Source organism: Moschus berezovskii, chromosome 14 (genome assembly GCF_049115385.1).
Source record: "Moschus berezovskii isolate FMDL1 chromosome 14, NW_MosBer_1.0, whole genome shotgun sequence".
NCBI lineage: Eukaryota > Metazoa > Chordata > Mammalia > Artiodactyla > Moschidae > Moschus > Moschus berezovskii.
Window position 1 is genome coordinate 88,423,693 of NC_142473.1, and position 16,234 is coordinate 88,439,926.

Genomic DNA, 16,234 nt, shown 5'->3' on the forward strand with positions numbered 1-16,234 from the left:
TCGAATCGCTCTGCACCAATGCCTCCTTCCCACCTACCCCCTCCTAAAAGCAAATGGAAAAAGGTAAGAGTCCTAACAGCCCTTCTTGGGAGAATTTCTAGAGCCCTTCTTGCCCTTGGGGACCTACCATCCACACCTGCTTACAGGGCGGGGGTACAAAGTTCTTCTAATTAAGGCAGCGTGAAGTACGCCTGGCAGTCCCTGGGGTCTTTTTTTTCAAGAAGTGAAACCTCCTGGTATGGCAGGAACTTTTTTGTATATCCTCCAGCTCTCATAACTGTGTATTAAACTCAAGCCGCCGGGGCAGAGCCCAAGGTAGCAGAAGCCCCTGACTTCCTGTCACCTGGTATCTCTCTGCGATCCCAGGCCTGGCCCCTCTCACTCCGGCCCCCGTGTCCTGGGGAAACGAGCTGGCCAGGTGAACTCAGCAGCCAGAACCCACACATCAGCCCTTGAGCCTTGAGACCTTGGAGACTCAGGTAAGGAATCCATTTGCTCCGTTTAAGTGTCTCTGAGGCAGTGATGGATAAGACACAGGAGGGTTCGCGAGGCAATAGTCTCAGCTTTAATTCTAGGGCCCCCTGGTCGGGTTTTCTGGTAGTGTCATCATCTGAGGAGGGGCGATACCAAGACGTGCGGTCCACCTACCATCTTAACTGCTCTCTCTCTCTCAAGAATGGCCTGGGCCAGTCAACTCTGGGTCATTCTACAAAAGCAGCAGATTGAAATACGTAGAGTAAAGCATGGTTACTACCTGCTGGGCTCCAACCTGAGCGCCACCATCAGCAAGTTACTGAACCTCAATATTCCTCAGTTTCCTTATCTGTAAAATGGGGGCAGTAGTAATACCCCCTGCATTATGAAGAATAAACGAGGTAAAATCCTGACGCTCTTAGAATGGCCCTGTACCAAGTGAGAAAATAATCAGTCACGGCTATTATGAAAATAACACACCTCTCGCTTTAAATGCTTTTGTCTCCAGAGATATTGTACTAAATGTGAATAGTGTTAGGTGTTGGTAAGCCTCTCGGGCTAAAAGTTTCTGGAGGGGCTTGGTGGACAGCAAACCAAGCACAAAACCCTGCCTCAAACCCATCACAGCAGCTGCTTGGGGTGGGGGTGAGGGAGGATGTGAGGAGGATCTAGTGAAGGCTGATAGAGATGACTTAAGCCTGTCATGGTTCTTTCCTGAAACCAGCAACGTTCCCATAAAACGGTCTCAGCTCACTGATCAACAGGTGAGGGGAAGTGGTCGCCTTTTGCTCTGACACCTGAGTGTGCATAAAGCTGCCGAGGGAAGCAATTCAGCTTCTGTTTATTAGCTCATAGTGTGCAGAAAAGATCTGCCCTGTGGCTCAGACGGTACAGAGTCGGCTGCAATGCGGGAGACCCGGGTTCGATCCCTGGGTCGGGAAGATCCTCTGGAGAAGGAAACGGCAACCCACTCCAGTCCTCTTGCCAGGAGAATCCCATGGACGGAGGAGTCTGGCGGGCTACAGTTCATGGGGTCACAAACAGTGGGACACAACTGAGCGCCTAACACTGCTACCACTGGTGTGTAGGAAAGAGGTTCTTATGTAACCCTGGTAAAGGCGTTCCCAAAGGAACTTACACTCCATTAGAGGGGCTAACAGCGTGCCATCAGAAGGATGACTTTTGTTGACGAGTGAGGAACGCAAGGAGCTGGGGGTTTAAAGAATTTCTGCCCAGAAGAGCCTTCCATGTGTGTGCTCAGTCTGTCCGACTCTTTTGCGGCCCCCTGAGCTGCAGCCCGCCAGGCTCCTCTGTCCACCGGATTCTCCAGGCAAGAACACTGGAGTGGGCTGCCATGTCCTCCTCCAGGGGATCTCCCTGACCCAGGGATTGAACCCACGTCTCTTGTGTCTCCTGCATTGGCAGGTGGGTTCTTTACCACTAGTGCCACCTGGGAGGCAGGAGATGTGTCCAGACCAGTGGCTTTGTGGGCAGTGGAGGGATGTGAGCTTAAGAAACCATGTTGAGACCACCAGTGACACAGGCAATGCTTCTTAAGCCTAAACTCTTAGAATAAAGCAAAGTCTGAAACTGTTAAAAAAAAAAAAAAAGTCATGTACAGCCAGGTGGATGGATCAGAGGAGAGTTCGAGTTCAGGAAAAAGTATAACTTCAGCAGGGATTTAGAGAGTCTGATCTAGTAGCCTTGCAGAGGATGGATTAGGAAAGAGATATGAAAGTCAGAAAAGTAAGATTTTTGTGCTAGACCAGGAGAGGAAACGAGAATCTCACTCATCGGGTTACACTGGCAGTAAAAAAAAAAAAAAAGAAAAAGGTCCACCTGCAAACTAAGATCCCTTACAGAGGTAGAAACGGCAGGACTTGGCCACTGGTTCCACGTGGAGATGAAAGAGCTGGAGAGGAATATGGCTCCAGCTTTCCAAGCCAGGGTGGCAGGGATACGGACATGAAGCTGTCTGAGGGCTGGTGCCTGCCTCAACAGCACAGTCTTTATCTCTTGGAGCCGTCTCCCCCTAGCTCGTGGCATGCAGAACCACAGTGGCACGCAGGATCTCAGTTCCCAGACCAGGGATGGAACCCGTGCTCCCTGCAGTGGAAGCGCAGGGTCTGAAGCCACTGGGCCTCTAGGGAAATCCCTGCAGCACAGTCCTTGAAAAGAGCAGTTTCGGCTGAGTGGCTCCGGCAGGAACTAGCCACCAACGTCGAGCAGTAAGTGTGTGGTGAGGAAGTGGAGGGAGAAAGGAAGCGCTTGAGACGCTGGGGGCACAGGACTGGGGACTGGGACGTGGCTGGGGCAGGCCCGGGGTGGAGGAAGGGGCTTTGGGGTTCGGGGACACTGCAGTACCTGCTGATCGCAAGGAAGGTTCTTCGATCTGTTCTAAATGTTGTGGACACAGTGGGGGAAGGAGAGGGCGGGACGAATAGAGGCGGCAGCGCTGACATACACACACGACCGTGTGTCAAACAGAGCAGACAGCTGGAGGAAAAGCTGCTGTGCCGCACAGGGAAGGGAGGGGGTCCACACACATATACATGCTGATCCACGCTGCTGCAGGGCAGAAACTAACACAACAGTGTAAAATAATTATCCTCCAGTTTAAAGACAACGTAAAAATTTAAAAAAACACAGGTTCCAGTGACAGTTATCCTTTGAGCGTCTTAAGTTGAAATCATCTCCACACAAAACTGACTGGCAAGATCAGATCACCAAGGTAGCGAGCAACAGAGCTGGGGACTAGAAACAGCAGAGCCCTTTCCTCCTTACACTCCACAAACAGAACAGGAGCCAGAGATGCGAGGACAGACCTCTGAAGAACTAACAGCTCAGTGACAGGAGACGGTCTGAGGGGCACAGGCAGAGGGGGGGACGTGAGACCACGCTTCCTCAGAGATGGGCACACCGCAGGCCACGAGGGGTGAAATGGAAACTATTCTGAGTAGCAAAGGAGGAAGCCGAGGTAACAAGAGCCAGGCAGCTGTGAGCTTCTGAGTAAAGACGGGCCTATTGGACCTAAGAGTCATTATTCAAAACAAAACCCGTAAAGGCCGTGAGACGTCTTCAGTGCAGATGGACAGGGAAACCACGGAGGTGCCATTTACAAACCCAAAAAGACTTGCAGAAGTTGCTCTAATAACACAGGGCACGGTCTGATCAACGGAGTCCTGCTTTTAGTATAGTTCAGTGAAAATAACATCCTCTTATGACCACGTTTTGGCCAAAGTGATCAGTAGCCGCTACCACGTGTGCCCACGCGTCTCTGAGCCTAACTGTGCACTGGAAACCACACCGGTGGACAAACAGTCACTGTGAGCAATTAAAAAAATACACATAGGGTAAGGCTGCAGGAACCTACAGGGTTCTGATGGGTGTGGTCCAGTTTCATATATTCCCATAGAATAAAGTGAATGAAATCTTTCATTAGTCAGTCCGCAATAACCTGCTATATGGGCTTCTCTGGTGTATATATAGTTATTTCCATGAAAAAATGATTCCATGAAGAAATGAAGTAGCAAAGAGAAACAATATGTCTGTGTTTATAAATTACCATTTACAGTAATATATGTGCTGAAGGTTTCGTAGAAATACACTTGCCGGGGTGAGACATCATTTTAATGAGAAATAAAATATTCCCCTCCAAAGTCATTACTACCACTGGTCATTGCTGACACAGCCCTAGCAGGACTTGTCTACGTAAAAGGTTTATGTCACCAATAATATAGGCATAACCTTAAGCAGCTGAGAAATAAGGCGAAATTAACAGTAGTCCAGTCATCGCCTTCTTCCAGATAACTGATGATCTCGGCTCTGGAGACAGCCAAGGTGACCCCAGCTCATTCCGTACTTGTTATTGGTGTTTAGGTGCTAAGTCGTGTCTGATTCTTTTGTGACCCCATGGACCTGCCAGGCTCCTCTGTCTATGAGATTTCCCAGGCAAGAACCCTGGAGTGTGTTGCCATTTCCTTCTCCAGGGGATCATCCCGACCCAGGGATCGAACTCACACTTCCTGTATTGGAAGGCAGGTTCTTTACCACTGAGCCACCAGGGAAGCCCCTTCCATGCTTAACCGTGGGAAAATTAACTAAGTTCTCAGAACTCCCATTTCCATGCCTGCAAAAAGACAAAATGCCCACTTGGTAGGAAAGGTGTGGGAGAGCTGGAACCAGGTACACAATATCCCTGGCACGGAGTGGGTGCTCCGTGAACAGCCCTATGTGGTCCAGCCTGCAGTGCAGAGAAGAGCACCAACCTCAGAGCCCTGGGTTTGGCTCTGTCACGAAGTGCAAGGTCTTTTTAAAATATGTCCATCATTTATTATTCATGGGAATAAAGTCCTAGAAATATAATTATGGGAGCCCGTCAACATCTTTCTTGGCTGCACCACACACAGCCTGGGAAATCTTAGTTCCCCAACCAGGGGTCGAACCTGCACCCTGTGAACTGGAGACACAAAGTCTTAACCGCTGGACCACCAGGGAAATCCCAAGTGCAAGGTCTCCAACAAGGCATGTCCCATCCCTGCGCCACAGTTTCCTCATTTGTCAAATGAACAGAATGGTTTCTGAGGTTCAGACTGGCGCTAAAAACTCCACCTGCCGACCAGAAATGACTCTGTAAACTCCCTTGGCGGTCTGTGTTAATATATTGCCTTTTGTTGGTGGTCTTGTGGAGAGGTTTGTGGTGCAAAGCAGGTCCCTGAGACCACCTAGCATCTGGCAGCCTAGAGCTGAGGCAAACATCAGGTGTGCCAAACCCACAGCCTCTCCTCTTCCCTTCAGCCACGGCTCAGACAGATATTCTGCTTTCAACTGATTTATACTCACCCAAACTGTACATTTATATGAATAGAAGGAAAAGCTTCATAAAGGAAAAGCTAAATTCCTGTTCCCCATGGGAGACAAAGCAGCCTGATATCATTGACACTGTGCTGGCTAGGGCTTAGCCCTCATTTTCTGAAATTTTTATTGGCGTGTAGTTGCTTTAAAACGCTGTGTTAGCTTGTGCTGTGCATCCGTGTCAGTCAGCGATTACGTGAGCACGCATCCCCCTGGTTGCTGGACTCCCTCCCGTTTGCTCAGGGAGCACCGCGCAGGGCTCGCGGTGCTCCCAGGCGGGCTGTGGTTAATCCGCTGCCGCAGGCACGGGCGCGCGGATGCCGGCCGCGTCTCCCAGCTCATCCTCCGCCCTTCCCCGCCGCGGTGAGCCCTGCGTGGTTCTCTGTAATCATGCCTCTGTCTCTGCCAAGCCCTCGTTTGCAGTCTCTGGTGGTTCTGTGGCTTGGATCAAGTTGCTCACTCCTCCGTGTGCTTGCTGCCGTTCCCACACGAGAGCGGCAACGCTTCACCCCATCTCTCCTGTGAGGCTCAGATGAGGTGCCAGAGCCAGGAGGTCTGCGTTACTGGGAGGTGGGCACGGACGGGGCCTGGAGGCTCCCGACACCGTCCTCAGCACGCCGGGTGCCCGGAGAAAAGCACGCGGGATGCACGGCCTCGGCCTGCGAGGCCGCTCAGTGAGGACAGCACGGCCTCTGTGTCCCCAAAGGAAGACTCCCAGGGCCCAGGAAAGGCTCCGCAGAATGCATGGCAGTAACTGACACACAGAAATGAAGTCCAAAGGGGATCACACGATGAAGAAGGTAGAACAGTCTTAAAAGGTCAGAGCCGGAAAGGGGCATTTCCGCTCAGAATCCAGAGATCAAAGCACAGTTACTTTCTCCCTGGGTACGGGGCATTTTCACTTACGTCAACTTACTCATCACAACCTGTCTGTGAAAGGTGTATTGGTCTCACTTTTCAGATGGAAAAAAAAATAGAAACGAATGCTCCGACAGGAAATCATGTTTAGAGCGGGGACAAGAACAACAGAAGCGCGTGCTTGAGACGTGGGCGCCTCACCTGCATTTACTTCTCCAATTACCTTCACGAAGAAACTGCTAAACCCGGGCACACTTTCATTACTTTTATTTATTTATTTATTATTGTTTAAATTTGCTTAATTTATTTTAATGGGAGGCTAATTACTTTACATTATTGTATTGGGTTGTACTCACTTTCTTGGCCGACTGTCCCGGGGTCTCGGGGCGCCACGAGGCCCCGCCCCGCTCACCGCAGGGTCTCGGGTGGCGTCGTGGGAGAGCGGAGTCTTAGCCACTGGACCTCTGGGGACGTCCCAGGCGTGCTTTAAATGGTAAAGAAGAAACGCAAGGGATTTATGCTCTAGCAGGGAAAGACAAACGATAAACAAGCAGGCAAACACAGTAACTGCTCACAATAAGCGACCACGAAGCAGGGAACGGGAGGTGCTGCGGGAGAGTCTTCAGGAGGCCGCACTGTGGCCCGAGGGCTCGGGGAGGCTTCTCTGAGATGCCGAGGTCTGAGCTGCCCCCGGCTGAGGCGCACACGCCGTCGGGCCACTTAAGTCTTACAGCAACCTGTGAGACAGGAGTGGTCACTGCCCCGTCTTATGGCTGAAGACCCTGAGGCCCAGAGTGTGAAGAATGTGCCCAAAGTTTCACCGCAAACAGGGAGATCATGGTCTGAACCTAGGCAGTCTGATGTGCGATTCAGGAGGCCACCATCTTACACAGAACCTTCGAGAATCTCCCTGAGCTGACGTACTCAAGGTTGCAGAGTTAGTGGGAGCAGGGCAGACTGTACCGGCCCCTCCTGACTGCCGGGACAGTCTTCACCATCCTCTACCACGGTGACTCTGGCCCATCACCACGGACAAAAGCAGATAAGCAAAGGGACAAGGTCAAGCCCATGAAAAATACATTTTCTTATATTAAAGCACAAGAAAAGCATCCAAGGGTGACAGACACATAGAATACGAGTTAACGAGCATGATGTTCTCCACAAAAAAAACCATGACCCTCGTGTGGGTGTCAGGAATACTGGCAGGGATCCCTGAGCCAGACACCTGTACATTTAAAAAACAGTCACAACCTAGAAGTTGAGAATGTTCTTTTATTTGGCAGAAATGTTTAGGACTTAAGCCCAGGCGGCAGCATCTCAAGGAATCCTGAGAGAACTGCCCTGAGGAGCTGAGGGAAGGCGCCGGGTCACTCAGAAGTTTTGAAACAAAGGGCAGGTAGCCTGAACATCAAGATGCTATTGTTAATTAAAGGAAATCAGACCTTCCAAGTTAGGGATTCAGCGCTTTTCTCTGTGTGGGAGGTAAGAGTCTGGGCTCACAGAAGTCATTCCTTTCACACTTGTTCAGTCGCTGAGCGACCGACCCATGGACAGCAGCTGGCCAGGCCTCCCTGTCCTTCACCATATCCCAGAGCTTGCTCAAATTCATGTCCGTCGAGTCAGTGATGGCACCCAACCATCTCATCCTCTCTCGTCCCCTTCTCCTCCCGCCTTCAATCTTTCCCAGCATCAGGGTCTTTCCAGTGAGTCCGTTCTTCACATCAGGTAGCCAAAGTACTGGAGTTTCAGCTTTAGCATCAGTCCTTCCAATGAATATTCAGGACTGATCTCCTTTATAATGGACTGGTTGGATCTCCTTACAGTCCAAGGGACTCTCAAGAGTCTTCTCCAACACCACAGTTCAAAAGCATCGGTTCTTCAGTGCTCAACTTTCTTTATGGACCAACTCTCACATCCACACATGACTACTGGAAAAACCATAGCCTTGACTAGATGGACCTTTGTTGGCAAAGTAATGTCTCTGCTTTTTAATATGCTGTCTAGGTTGGTCATAACTTTTTTTCCAAGGAGCAAGCGTCTTTTAATGGGTGCCCTAGATGGCCGGGAGAAATATCAGTAACCTCAGATATGCAGATGACACCACCCTTATGGCAGAAAGTGAAGAGGAACTCAAAAACCTCTTGATGAAAGTGAAAGAGGAGAGTGAAAAGGTTGGCTTGAAGCTCAACATTCAGAAAACAAAGATCATGGCATCTGGTCCCATCACTTCATGGGAAATAGATGGGGAAACAGTGGAAACAGTGTCAGACTTTATTTTTTTGGGCTCCAAAATCACTGCGGATGCTGATTGCAGCCATGAAATTAAAAGATGCTTGCTCCTTGGAAGGAAAGTTATGACCAACCTAGATAGCATATTAAAAAGCAGAGACATTACTTTGCCAACCAAGGTCCGTCTAGTCAAGGCTATGGTTTTTCCCGTGGTCACGTATGGATGTGAGAGTTGGACTGTGAAGAAAGCTGATCGCCGAAGAATTGATGCTTTTGAACTGTGGTGTTGGAGAAGACTCTCAAGAGTCCCTTGGACTGCAAGGAGATCCAACCAGTCCATTCTGAAGGAGATCAATCCTGGGTGTTCACTGGAAGGACTGATGCTAAAACTGAAACTCCAATACTTGGGCCACCTCATGCGACGAGTTGACTCAATGGAAAAGAGTCTGATGCTGGGAGGGATTGGGGGTGGGAGGAGACGGGGACGACAGAGAATGAGATGGCTGGATGGCATCACTGACTCGATGGACATGAGTTTGAGTGAACTCCGGGAGTTGGTGATGGACAGGGAGGCCTGGCGTGCTGTGATTCACGGGGTCGCAAAGAGTTGATCACGACTGAGCGACTGAACTGAACTGAGGGCTCAGAAATTCACACTGCAGGGCCAGAATCATTGATGACTCTGACATCCTCAATTACTGATCAGGCAGGAAATAGTCCACTTCTCATACCTTGTCTGAGGTGCTCCCCCAGACCCTGTCTCAGAACAGGGAAGAAGAGGCCTTGCCTCGGATCCAAAGCCAGTAGGAAGAGGTCCTGACTGCCTTCAGTGACACCATGCAGCGAACACAGAGGAAAACATTCAGACTCATGACAAGAGAGAAGTCGGCTAACAATCCTGTTTCCTCTCATTTTATTATTTATCTTCAGGAGTCTGAAGGTGAAATGACGACACCCAGGAATTCAGTGGTTGGGGCTTTCCCAGCAGAGCCTCTGAAAGGTCCCATTGCCATGCATGCTGCTCAGAAAGTGATTCCCAGGAGGGTGCCTGTGGTGGTGGGCCCCACACAGAGCTTCTTCATGAGGGAAGCGAAGGCTCTGGGGGTAAGTCAGTCGCCCTGCATTGCAGATCCTAGGGACTCTCTGGCCTCCAGAAGCAGCTGCTACGGGCCAGGTACAGGATTCAACCTGACGTGAAGGTATTGGATCCACCATGAGGTGTTCTTTATGTCTGACATGGTGGGGTGGGGGGCGGGATCAAACCAGGGATGCACAGAGATTACTGTGTTTTATGCTCCCCTGCCCTGATCCTGAGATTTGCACAGTTAGGGGCCTCCATCCCAATTCATCACCAGTATCCCAGTACACCTGCCATGGAAATGCCAGGGTGGTAGGGAAAATGAATCTGAAGATGACAAAGGTCTTGGGCCCTTTAACGCTTGCTCTGGACATCTCACACCGCCCGTCTGCTCAGGAGCCAGGGTTTCCAGGCCCCGCTCCGGCTTCCTGACTGGACAAAGATTTCAGTTCCACTGACAGCACCCCTCTCCTCCCCACAGGCTGTCCAGATCATGAACGGGCTATTCCACATTGCCCTGGGCGCCCTTATGCTGATCCACATGGACGTCTACATGCCCATCTGTGTAACCTTGTGGTACCCTCTCTGGGGAGGCATCATGGTGAGTAAAACCTATAACATTTTTGGGGAGTGATGCCGACAAAATGTTCAAAGAAGCTCCACGGAAATATACCAGATCACGTGTGTGTTGAGGAAAGCACAGGAGTGGGGAACAGGTTGTCTGGTTGAAGTGATTTAGAGGAAAAAGAGGCTGAGTTGAGCCTGAGTCTCGTGGTTGAGTCAGTGGTGCTTCTTAGGAATTCAGAGAAAGCGGCCCGACGTGGGTGTCCACAGCGAGGGAAGACTGCTCCAAGCAGGACCTCTCCAGACTCCTCGGCCTGGGTGGTTCTGGTCGGGTCCTAGACTGTACGCTGGTGTTTCAGCAAGCAAGAGTGGGCGGAGCATCGCAGGCCCTCCCACCTGGCCCTTCTTCCTGAAGATTCTCTTTAGTTCCTGTCTCCTGTGGTCAAACAGTCCCATGCCCAGTAAATTCCCCTCGCCTATCAGTGGAGCAGTAATCCTCATGGCTGCTTCACGTGCAGCTTTCCAAGTCTGCAACCCTGTGTGGATGAGGTCCGGGGCAGTGATGTCTTTATCCGCTTTACACTGTCATCGATGAGCTATGAAGACTGGTTCAGGACTGAAATGTTCAGGGCAAGGAGAGATCGATCAAAGCCAGAGTTTCCTCCATTTTACAGCTTAAAGAGTAGAACAGGAAGACGAGAAAAAAATGATCACTTCCTGCAGTAGCCCACATTTTAATGAAGCTCCTGCTACATTCAGGCCACGTGCTTCTTCTACGTCAATTCATTCATCGTTGCCATCAGTCATTTAAAACACCGTGAACTCCAAGGAACAATTCCCCCCAATTTTTTTTTAATGGAAAGCTAAAAATAAAACTTTTAAATTCACAGCGAGAGTACTAACTGAAATGGAAATGCGAGTTCTGCCTCTGGTTTTACTAAATGCCTAGTCACAGATCCCCAGCTGGTTGAAAGAAAGGCATGGATTTAATGTGGTTGAGCCTGAATAGTAGAGAAATGTGTGCTGAAAAATGAAAGAATCCATTAAAAAGGGCTGAAGAGTGCAGGGAAAGTGGTTGAAAGGGTGACAGCTTTTCACAGTCGCTTCTCCACGCTGAAAGGTGACCTTCCTCTCCGCCCCTCTCCCCGCTGCTTCTCCCATGTCTCCCCACCCTTCCCCGCCCACCACCTCTCTCTTTTACAGTACATCATTTCGGGATCACTGCTAGCAGCAGCGGAGAAAAACTCCACACAGAGCATGGCAAGTAACCGCATGTCCCCCTTTCCCACACATCAGAGCAGTGTCTGCTTTCTCAGCTGGAGTCAAGGACCCTGGAGCACCCTTGGAGTCACTAGCGCTGTTTTCCCTCAACCCCCAAAAGTGAAACATACTGATGCTACTGTGATGGGTCATAAAAAACGTGAAAACGGGATGTCCATGGAAACAGTGGCAGATCGATGAAGAGCAGGCTTATGGTCTCAGGAGTGAGATGCTGCGAGAGACTGAGATCTCTTTGAAAGTCGTGTCACTTCTCTCAGATCAGCGTTGAGGAAAATGGTCAAATCAAGACTGTGATTGACTCAAGTCTTGTTTAACCTTGAGCTGTAGCCTTGGGCAAGCCAGCTTCCCCCTACGTACCTCTAAATTTCACCTGTGAGATGGAGATAATAGTCCTTGCTACCATGTGAAACTGTCCTGAGGATAAATCAGTAACATATATGCAGGATAAAATATATGAAAGTGCTTCAGAGTCTATAAGGAGCTAGAGGGGTCTTGCTCAGGACACAGTTACACCCCGGTACATCCCCTGATTCTCTACAGGTCGAGTTTAGCAGCAGGCTTCCTTCTTCAACTTTTCTACATTTACTAAGGTCTTACTAATTTAAGTCGCTTCTGAAGTCCATGAGAGATTGAGGAGAGTGAGATGGCTCCCCTCTAGAGGTGCTCTGACAAACTCACTTTGTGGGGAAAAAAGCAAATGTTTATGAAGATGAAGCTGTATTTAAAATACAGCCCGTCGTACGAACTTGCCATCTGTGGTCATACAACCAGGGTTGAATCTGTGTGTTGTAAGATAATCACCAGTAACAGCACATCGTTATGGTACTTGTTGCGTGACTCTTCCTGTTTTTGACCTTTCATCATCCCTGAAAGGTGGCGTGCCACACTGACATCCTGGTGATACCCAGAGACGTCAGCCCTAAGTGTATTTGTTTTGGGAGATGGCTGGCTGATCGGGGCTGATTGCAGCCTGTGTCCACAGGGAAGGAGAAGGTGTATTCCTACTGTGTGTTTCCACTGGATGGTACAGACCTAGAGGGGCCACCCTGCTCTCTCCCTGCCTGTATCCGCAGAGCATCCTGCTTCACTGTGGCACACACTGGATACTGCTCACTTCACTCACTCAGCAGCTGTGCACTGAACGTCCACTAGGATCCCCAGGGCGGGGAGGGGGGCAGTGGCAGCTGAAGGAAGTACAAGGATCGCTTCTAGAACATTTTCTTGATGAACTGATTGGATGGGTGGCATAAACGAGGTGGGAAGGACCGAGAAAGGTGCAGACAGGAAGGTGTTTATTTTACAAAGAGGCTAAAACCACCAACAGAAGCAGGACTTGGCAGGATTTAGAGGTAGTACCTTTATGAGTCAGGAAAATAGGATCTGGAACTCTGTCCTAGCTTATATTGTCCAACTGGAAACCAGACTCAATTGATAAATATCTGTGTCTCTTATTTCAGCTCACAGGAAGAGTAATAATGAACTCTTTGAGCCTCTTTGCTGCTATTTCTGGGATAATTTTTTTGATCATGGACATATTTAATATGACAATTTCCCATTTTTTTAAAATGGAGACTCTGAACCTTATTAAGACTCAGATGCCATATATTAACATAAACAACTGTGAACGAGCTAACCCTGATGAGAATAACTCTCAGTCCGTGGAATATTGTGCCAGGATAAGGTTTGTGTTTTTGGTAAGTATGAAATTGGATTTATTTTCAGGAAGGAAGCATGGCATTTTTCTTATGATCATCAACTCTGGATCCAGACTGTCTGTGTCTGCTACTTGTCTATATGGCTTTGAGCCAGAATTCTGACCACACCACACTGTGTCTCATTTTCTTCCTCTGTAAAATGGGAGACGGTAACAGTATTTATAGAACTGTTTTGAGGGATGAGTTAACACACGAAAAGCACTTCGAACAGTGTCTGGTACATAGAATGTGCTATTTAAGCCTTTGCTTTAACATTTATTAACATTATTAATGGAACTAATATTTATTATTTTTATTATTAAGATGAACATTGAAGAACCTAAGTTGTAATGAGTGTCATTTGCCTCAAGGGCTTCCCAGGTGGCTCAATAGTAAAGAATTTTTTTTTTTTCTTTTTGCAGCCTGAGGCAGTTGTAAAATAATGTAGCTTTTTACAACTTTGTATTCTATAGTATTTTTTCATTTGGTGAAATTTTAACTGTTAATGTTTTTGGCATTGTGCTTTGTACCATTTATTAAATAAAAATTTAAAAAAATAGTAAAGAATCCACCTGCAAATGCAGAAGAGGTGGGTTCAACCCCTGGGTCGGGAGGATCCCCTGGAGAAGGAAATGGCAACCCACTCCAGTACTCTTGCCTGGAAAATCCCATGGACAGAGGAGCCTGGCGGGTTACAGTCCATGAGGTCATAAAAGAGTCAGACACGACTTTGGCAACTAAAACTTCACTTCACTTGAAGGGAAAAAAATACATCTCCCAGGTGTGGAGAGATTTCCTTGGTGTGATGCTATACCACCTAAAGCTTGATACAGTGTCACATGGAACTCACATTAAACTGTTCTTGCCTACATGGAATTGACTCTTCAGCGAATTATTACTGCCTTACTTTCGGTCAACAACATGCACTCTCTGTTATGTGCCAGGAGTTGTACTAAGGGTTAGGGTTATGCAGATACTAGCATCTCTCACGGTTGGTCACTGTTTCCCTGAAGAACTGACCTTTTAATCATTTACTTTTAGTCAGCGGTCATTTACTGTGCATTAACCATGTTCTCCTATCTTCATTAGCATTTTCACCCTCATTTTTCTGTTCTTCAGAGCAATTTCGCAGTGATGATGATCTTCGCCTTCCTCCAGAAACTTGTGACAGCTGGCACTGTTGAGAATGAATGGAAAAAAATATGCTCCAGGCCCAAAGCCGTAAGTAGAAGCTGTGCTATTCACAACCTCCCTTAGGAAAGTCTCACCTGCAAAAATCATTTCTGGAGAGCATAATCTGATGAGTCTGGAGCATCGTGAAAAAGGATTCTGGCACATTTCCGGGAAGCAGAAAATACCAGTGATGTTCAGTGTATTTGTTTTGAGAAATGGCTGACTGGGGCTGATTGCAGCCTGTGTCCACAGGGAAGGAGAAGGTGTATTCCTACTGTGTGTTTCCACTGGATGGTACAGACCTAGAGGGGCCACCCTGCTCTCTCCCTGCCTGTATTCGCAGAGCATCCTGCTTCACTGTGGCACACGCTGGATACTGCTTACTTCACTCACGCAGCACCTGTGCACTGAACGTCCACTAGGATCCCCAGGGTGGGGAGGGGGCGGGGCCATGGCAGCTGAAGGAAGTACAAGGACCCCATGCTACGTGCATCCTCTTACTAACCTTGGACTCTGCTGGACTTCAGTCATGCCTCTTGATTTCAGGTTTCCATACTTAGTGTATAAAAGCAGGATGGCTGAAGGCTGATTAAAGCCACTAGTTCTTCCAAACCCAATTTCTCAGTACTCGTTCTCCCCTCTTCTTTCTATCTAATCGTTCTTCCAAAACAACAGGTTCAAAGAGGCCCTACAGTTGAGAGATATGAATATCCCAGAATAGATCAACTACCCACTGCTTCAGAACCATAGGATGTCAGCTTTGCAATAGAATTTAGAAATCATTGCTAATGCCTTCATTTTGCAAGTCAGGAAAACAGGATTAGAGACAGCAAGTTAATACTTTCCTGAGGTTATCTCCAATAAAGGCCAGTCAAAACTGAAATATAAATTCCTCTATTATCGCAGTGTTCTTTCCCAAACACTGTGAGTTCATTCCAGGTAAGGTGGCAAGTATGTGCTGGCCTTGAGGATAAGCCTTGATAAGTGGTTTGGTGAGGATCTGAACACCTGGGAAACCAATCCTGGTATGCAGAAGCATTTAGAAAATAGCATAAAAACCAGGAGATATTGATATTTGTGCAGATTGTTGAGAAATGTGCCAGTGATAAAAGTCGAGAAAAGTTTGCTCAATTTTGTGTTCCAGAACATCGTTCTCCTGTCAGCTGAAGAAAAAAAGGAACAGGCGATTGAAATAAAAGAAGAACTGGTTGAGCAGACTGAAGTGGCTGAGCAGATTGAAATGTCTTCCCTACCGAAGAATGAAGAAGACACTGAGATTATTCCAGTCCAAGAAGAGGAGGAAGAAGAAGCAGAAATGAACTTTCCAGAGCCCCCCCAAGACCAGGAAAACTCGCCAATAGAAAACGATAGTGTCCCTTAAACGGCTTCTTTTTTTTTCTGTTTTCTTTTTTTCTCTAAGCATTAGTGTTCACAGCTTCCCAGAGACTTATTTGCCTGCATTTCTGAAGGCACTCTGCACGTGGCCTCTGTGTCTTCCTCTGGTCTTTGTGTGGAGGGACCACAGACAGCTCCCTTCTCCCCATCCCCATTCAGGGGATGACCACAGGCCACTGCAGCAGACCGCAGCATCGTGTTTCTCGCTTAGGACAGCCTTCTTACATTAGAAAGATAGAAGTCTGAATAAGGCTACAGATGTGATTTGTCACCGGCCTGGCCCTTGGGTAAGGTGTAGCAGTAGTAGCAGAGTACTCACGCAGCAGCAGCAGCAGTTTGTTTTTTCATTTCTTCTCTCTGCAATAGGCAGACTCAATTTTCTGCAATATCAGACAAAAAATGTGAGTGACTGCTCCATGCCATCCTTAAGCTGTCTTTGATTTCTTCCACATCTACATTGTGTGTGTGTGTGATCTCTTTTGTGCCACTGTTTTCAGGAAAGTAAAAGATAATAATAATGAGGTACAGTAAAGAGCCTATTCCCTCTGTCTTTCTATGGGGCTGACGCTGTTGCCTCTGCGTCTCACTGGAGGAGCTCTCAGGGGCTAGTCCTCAGCCCTGTCTCTGCACAGAC

General features: G+C 48.3%; 1 protein-coding gene across 2 annotated transcripts; it reads left to right on the forward strand.

The window, feature by feature from the left end:
• Window positions 1-274: 274 nt before the first annotated feature.
• On the forward strand, window positions 275-15,787 carry MS4A1 (membrane spanning 4-domains A1). Of its 2 annotated transcripts, XM_055422819.2 has the most exons (7): window positions 277-479; window positions 9,346-9,519; window positions 9,975-10,094; window positions 11,261-11,317; window positions 12,796-13,032; window positions 14,152-14,253; window positions 15,350-15,787. In XM_055422819.2, exons 2-7 carry the CDS (start codon window positions 9,361-9,363, stop codon window positions 15,584-15,586), a joined length of 912 nt encoding a protein of 303 aa, XP_055278794.1. In that variant the 5' UTR covers window positions 277-479; window positions 9,346-9,360; the 3' UTR covers window positions 15,587-15,787. The 2 variants fall into 2 exon arrangements, with proteins under 2 accessions (XP_088699484.1, XP_055278794.1); XM_088843358.1 differs by lacking the exon at window positions 11,261-11,317 and having other exon boundaries at window positions 275-479.
• The last annotated feature ends 447 nt before the right edge of the window (window positions 15,788-16,234 follow it).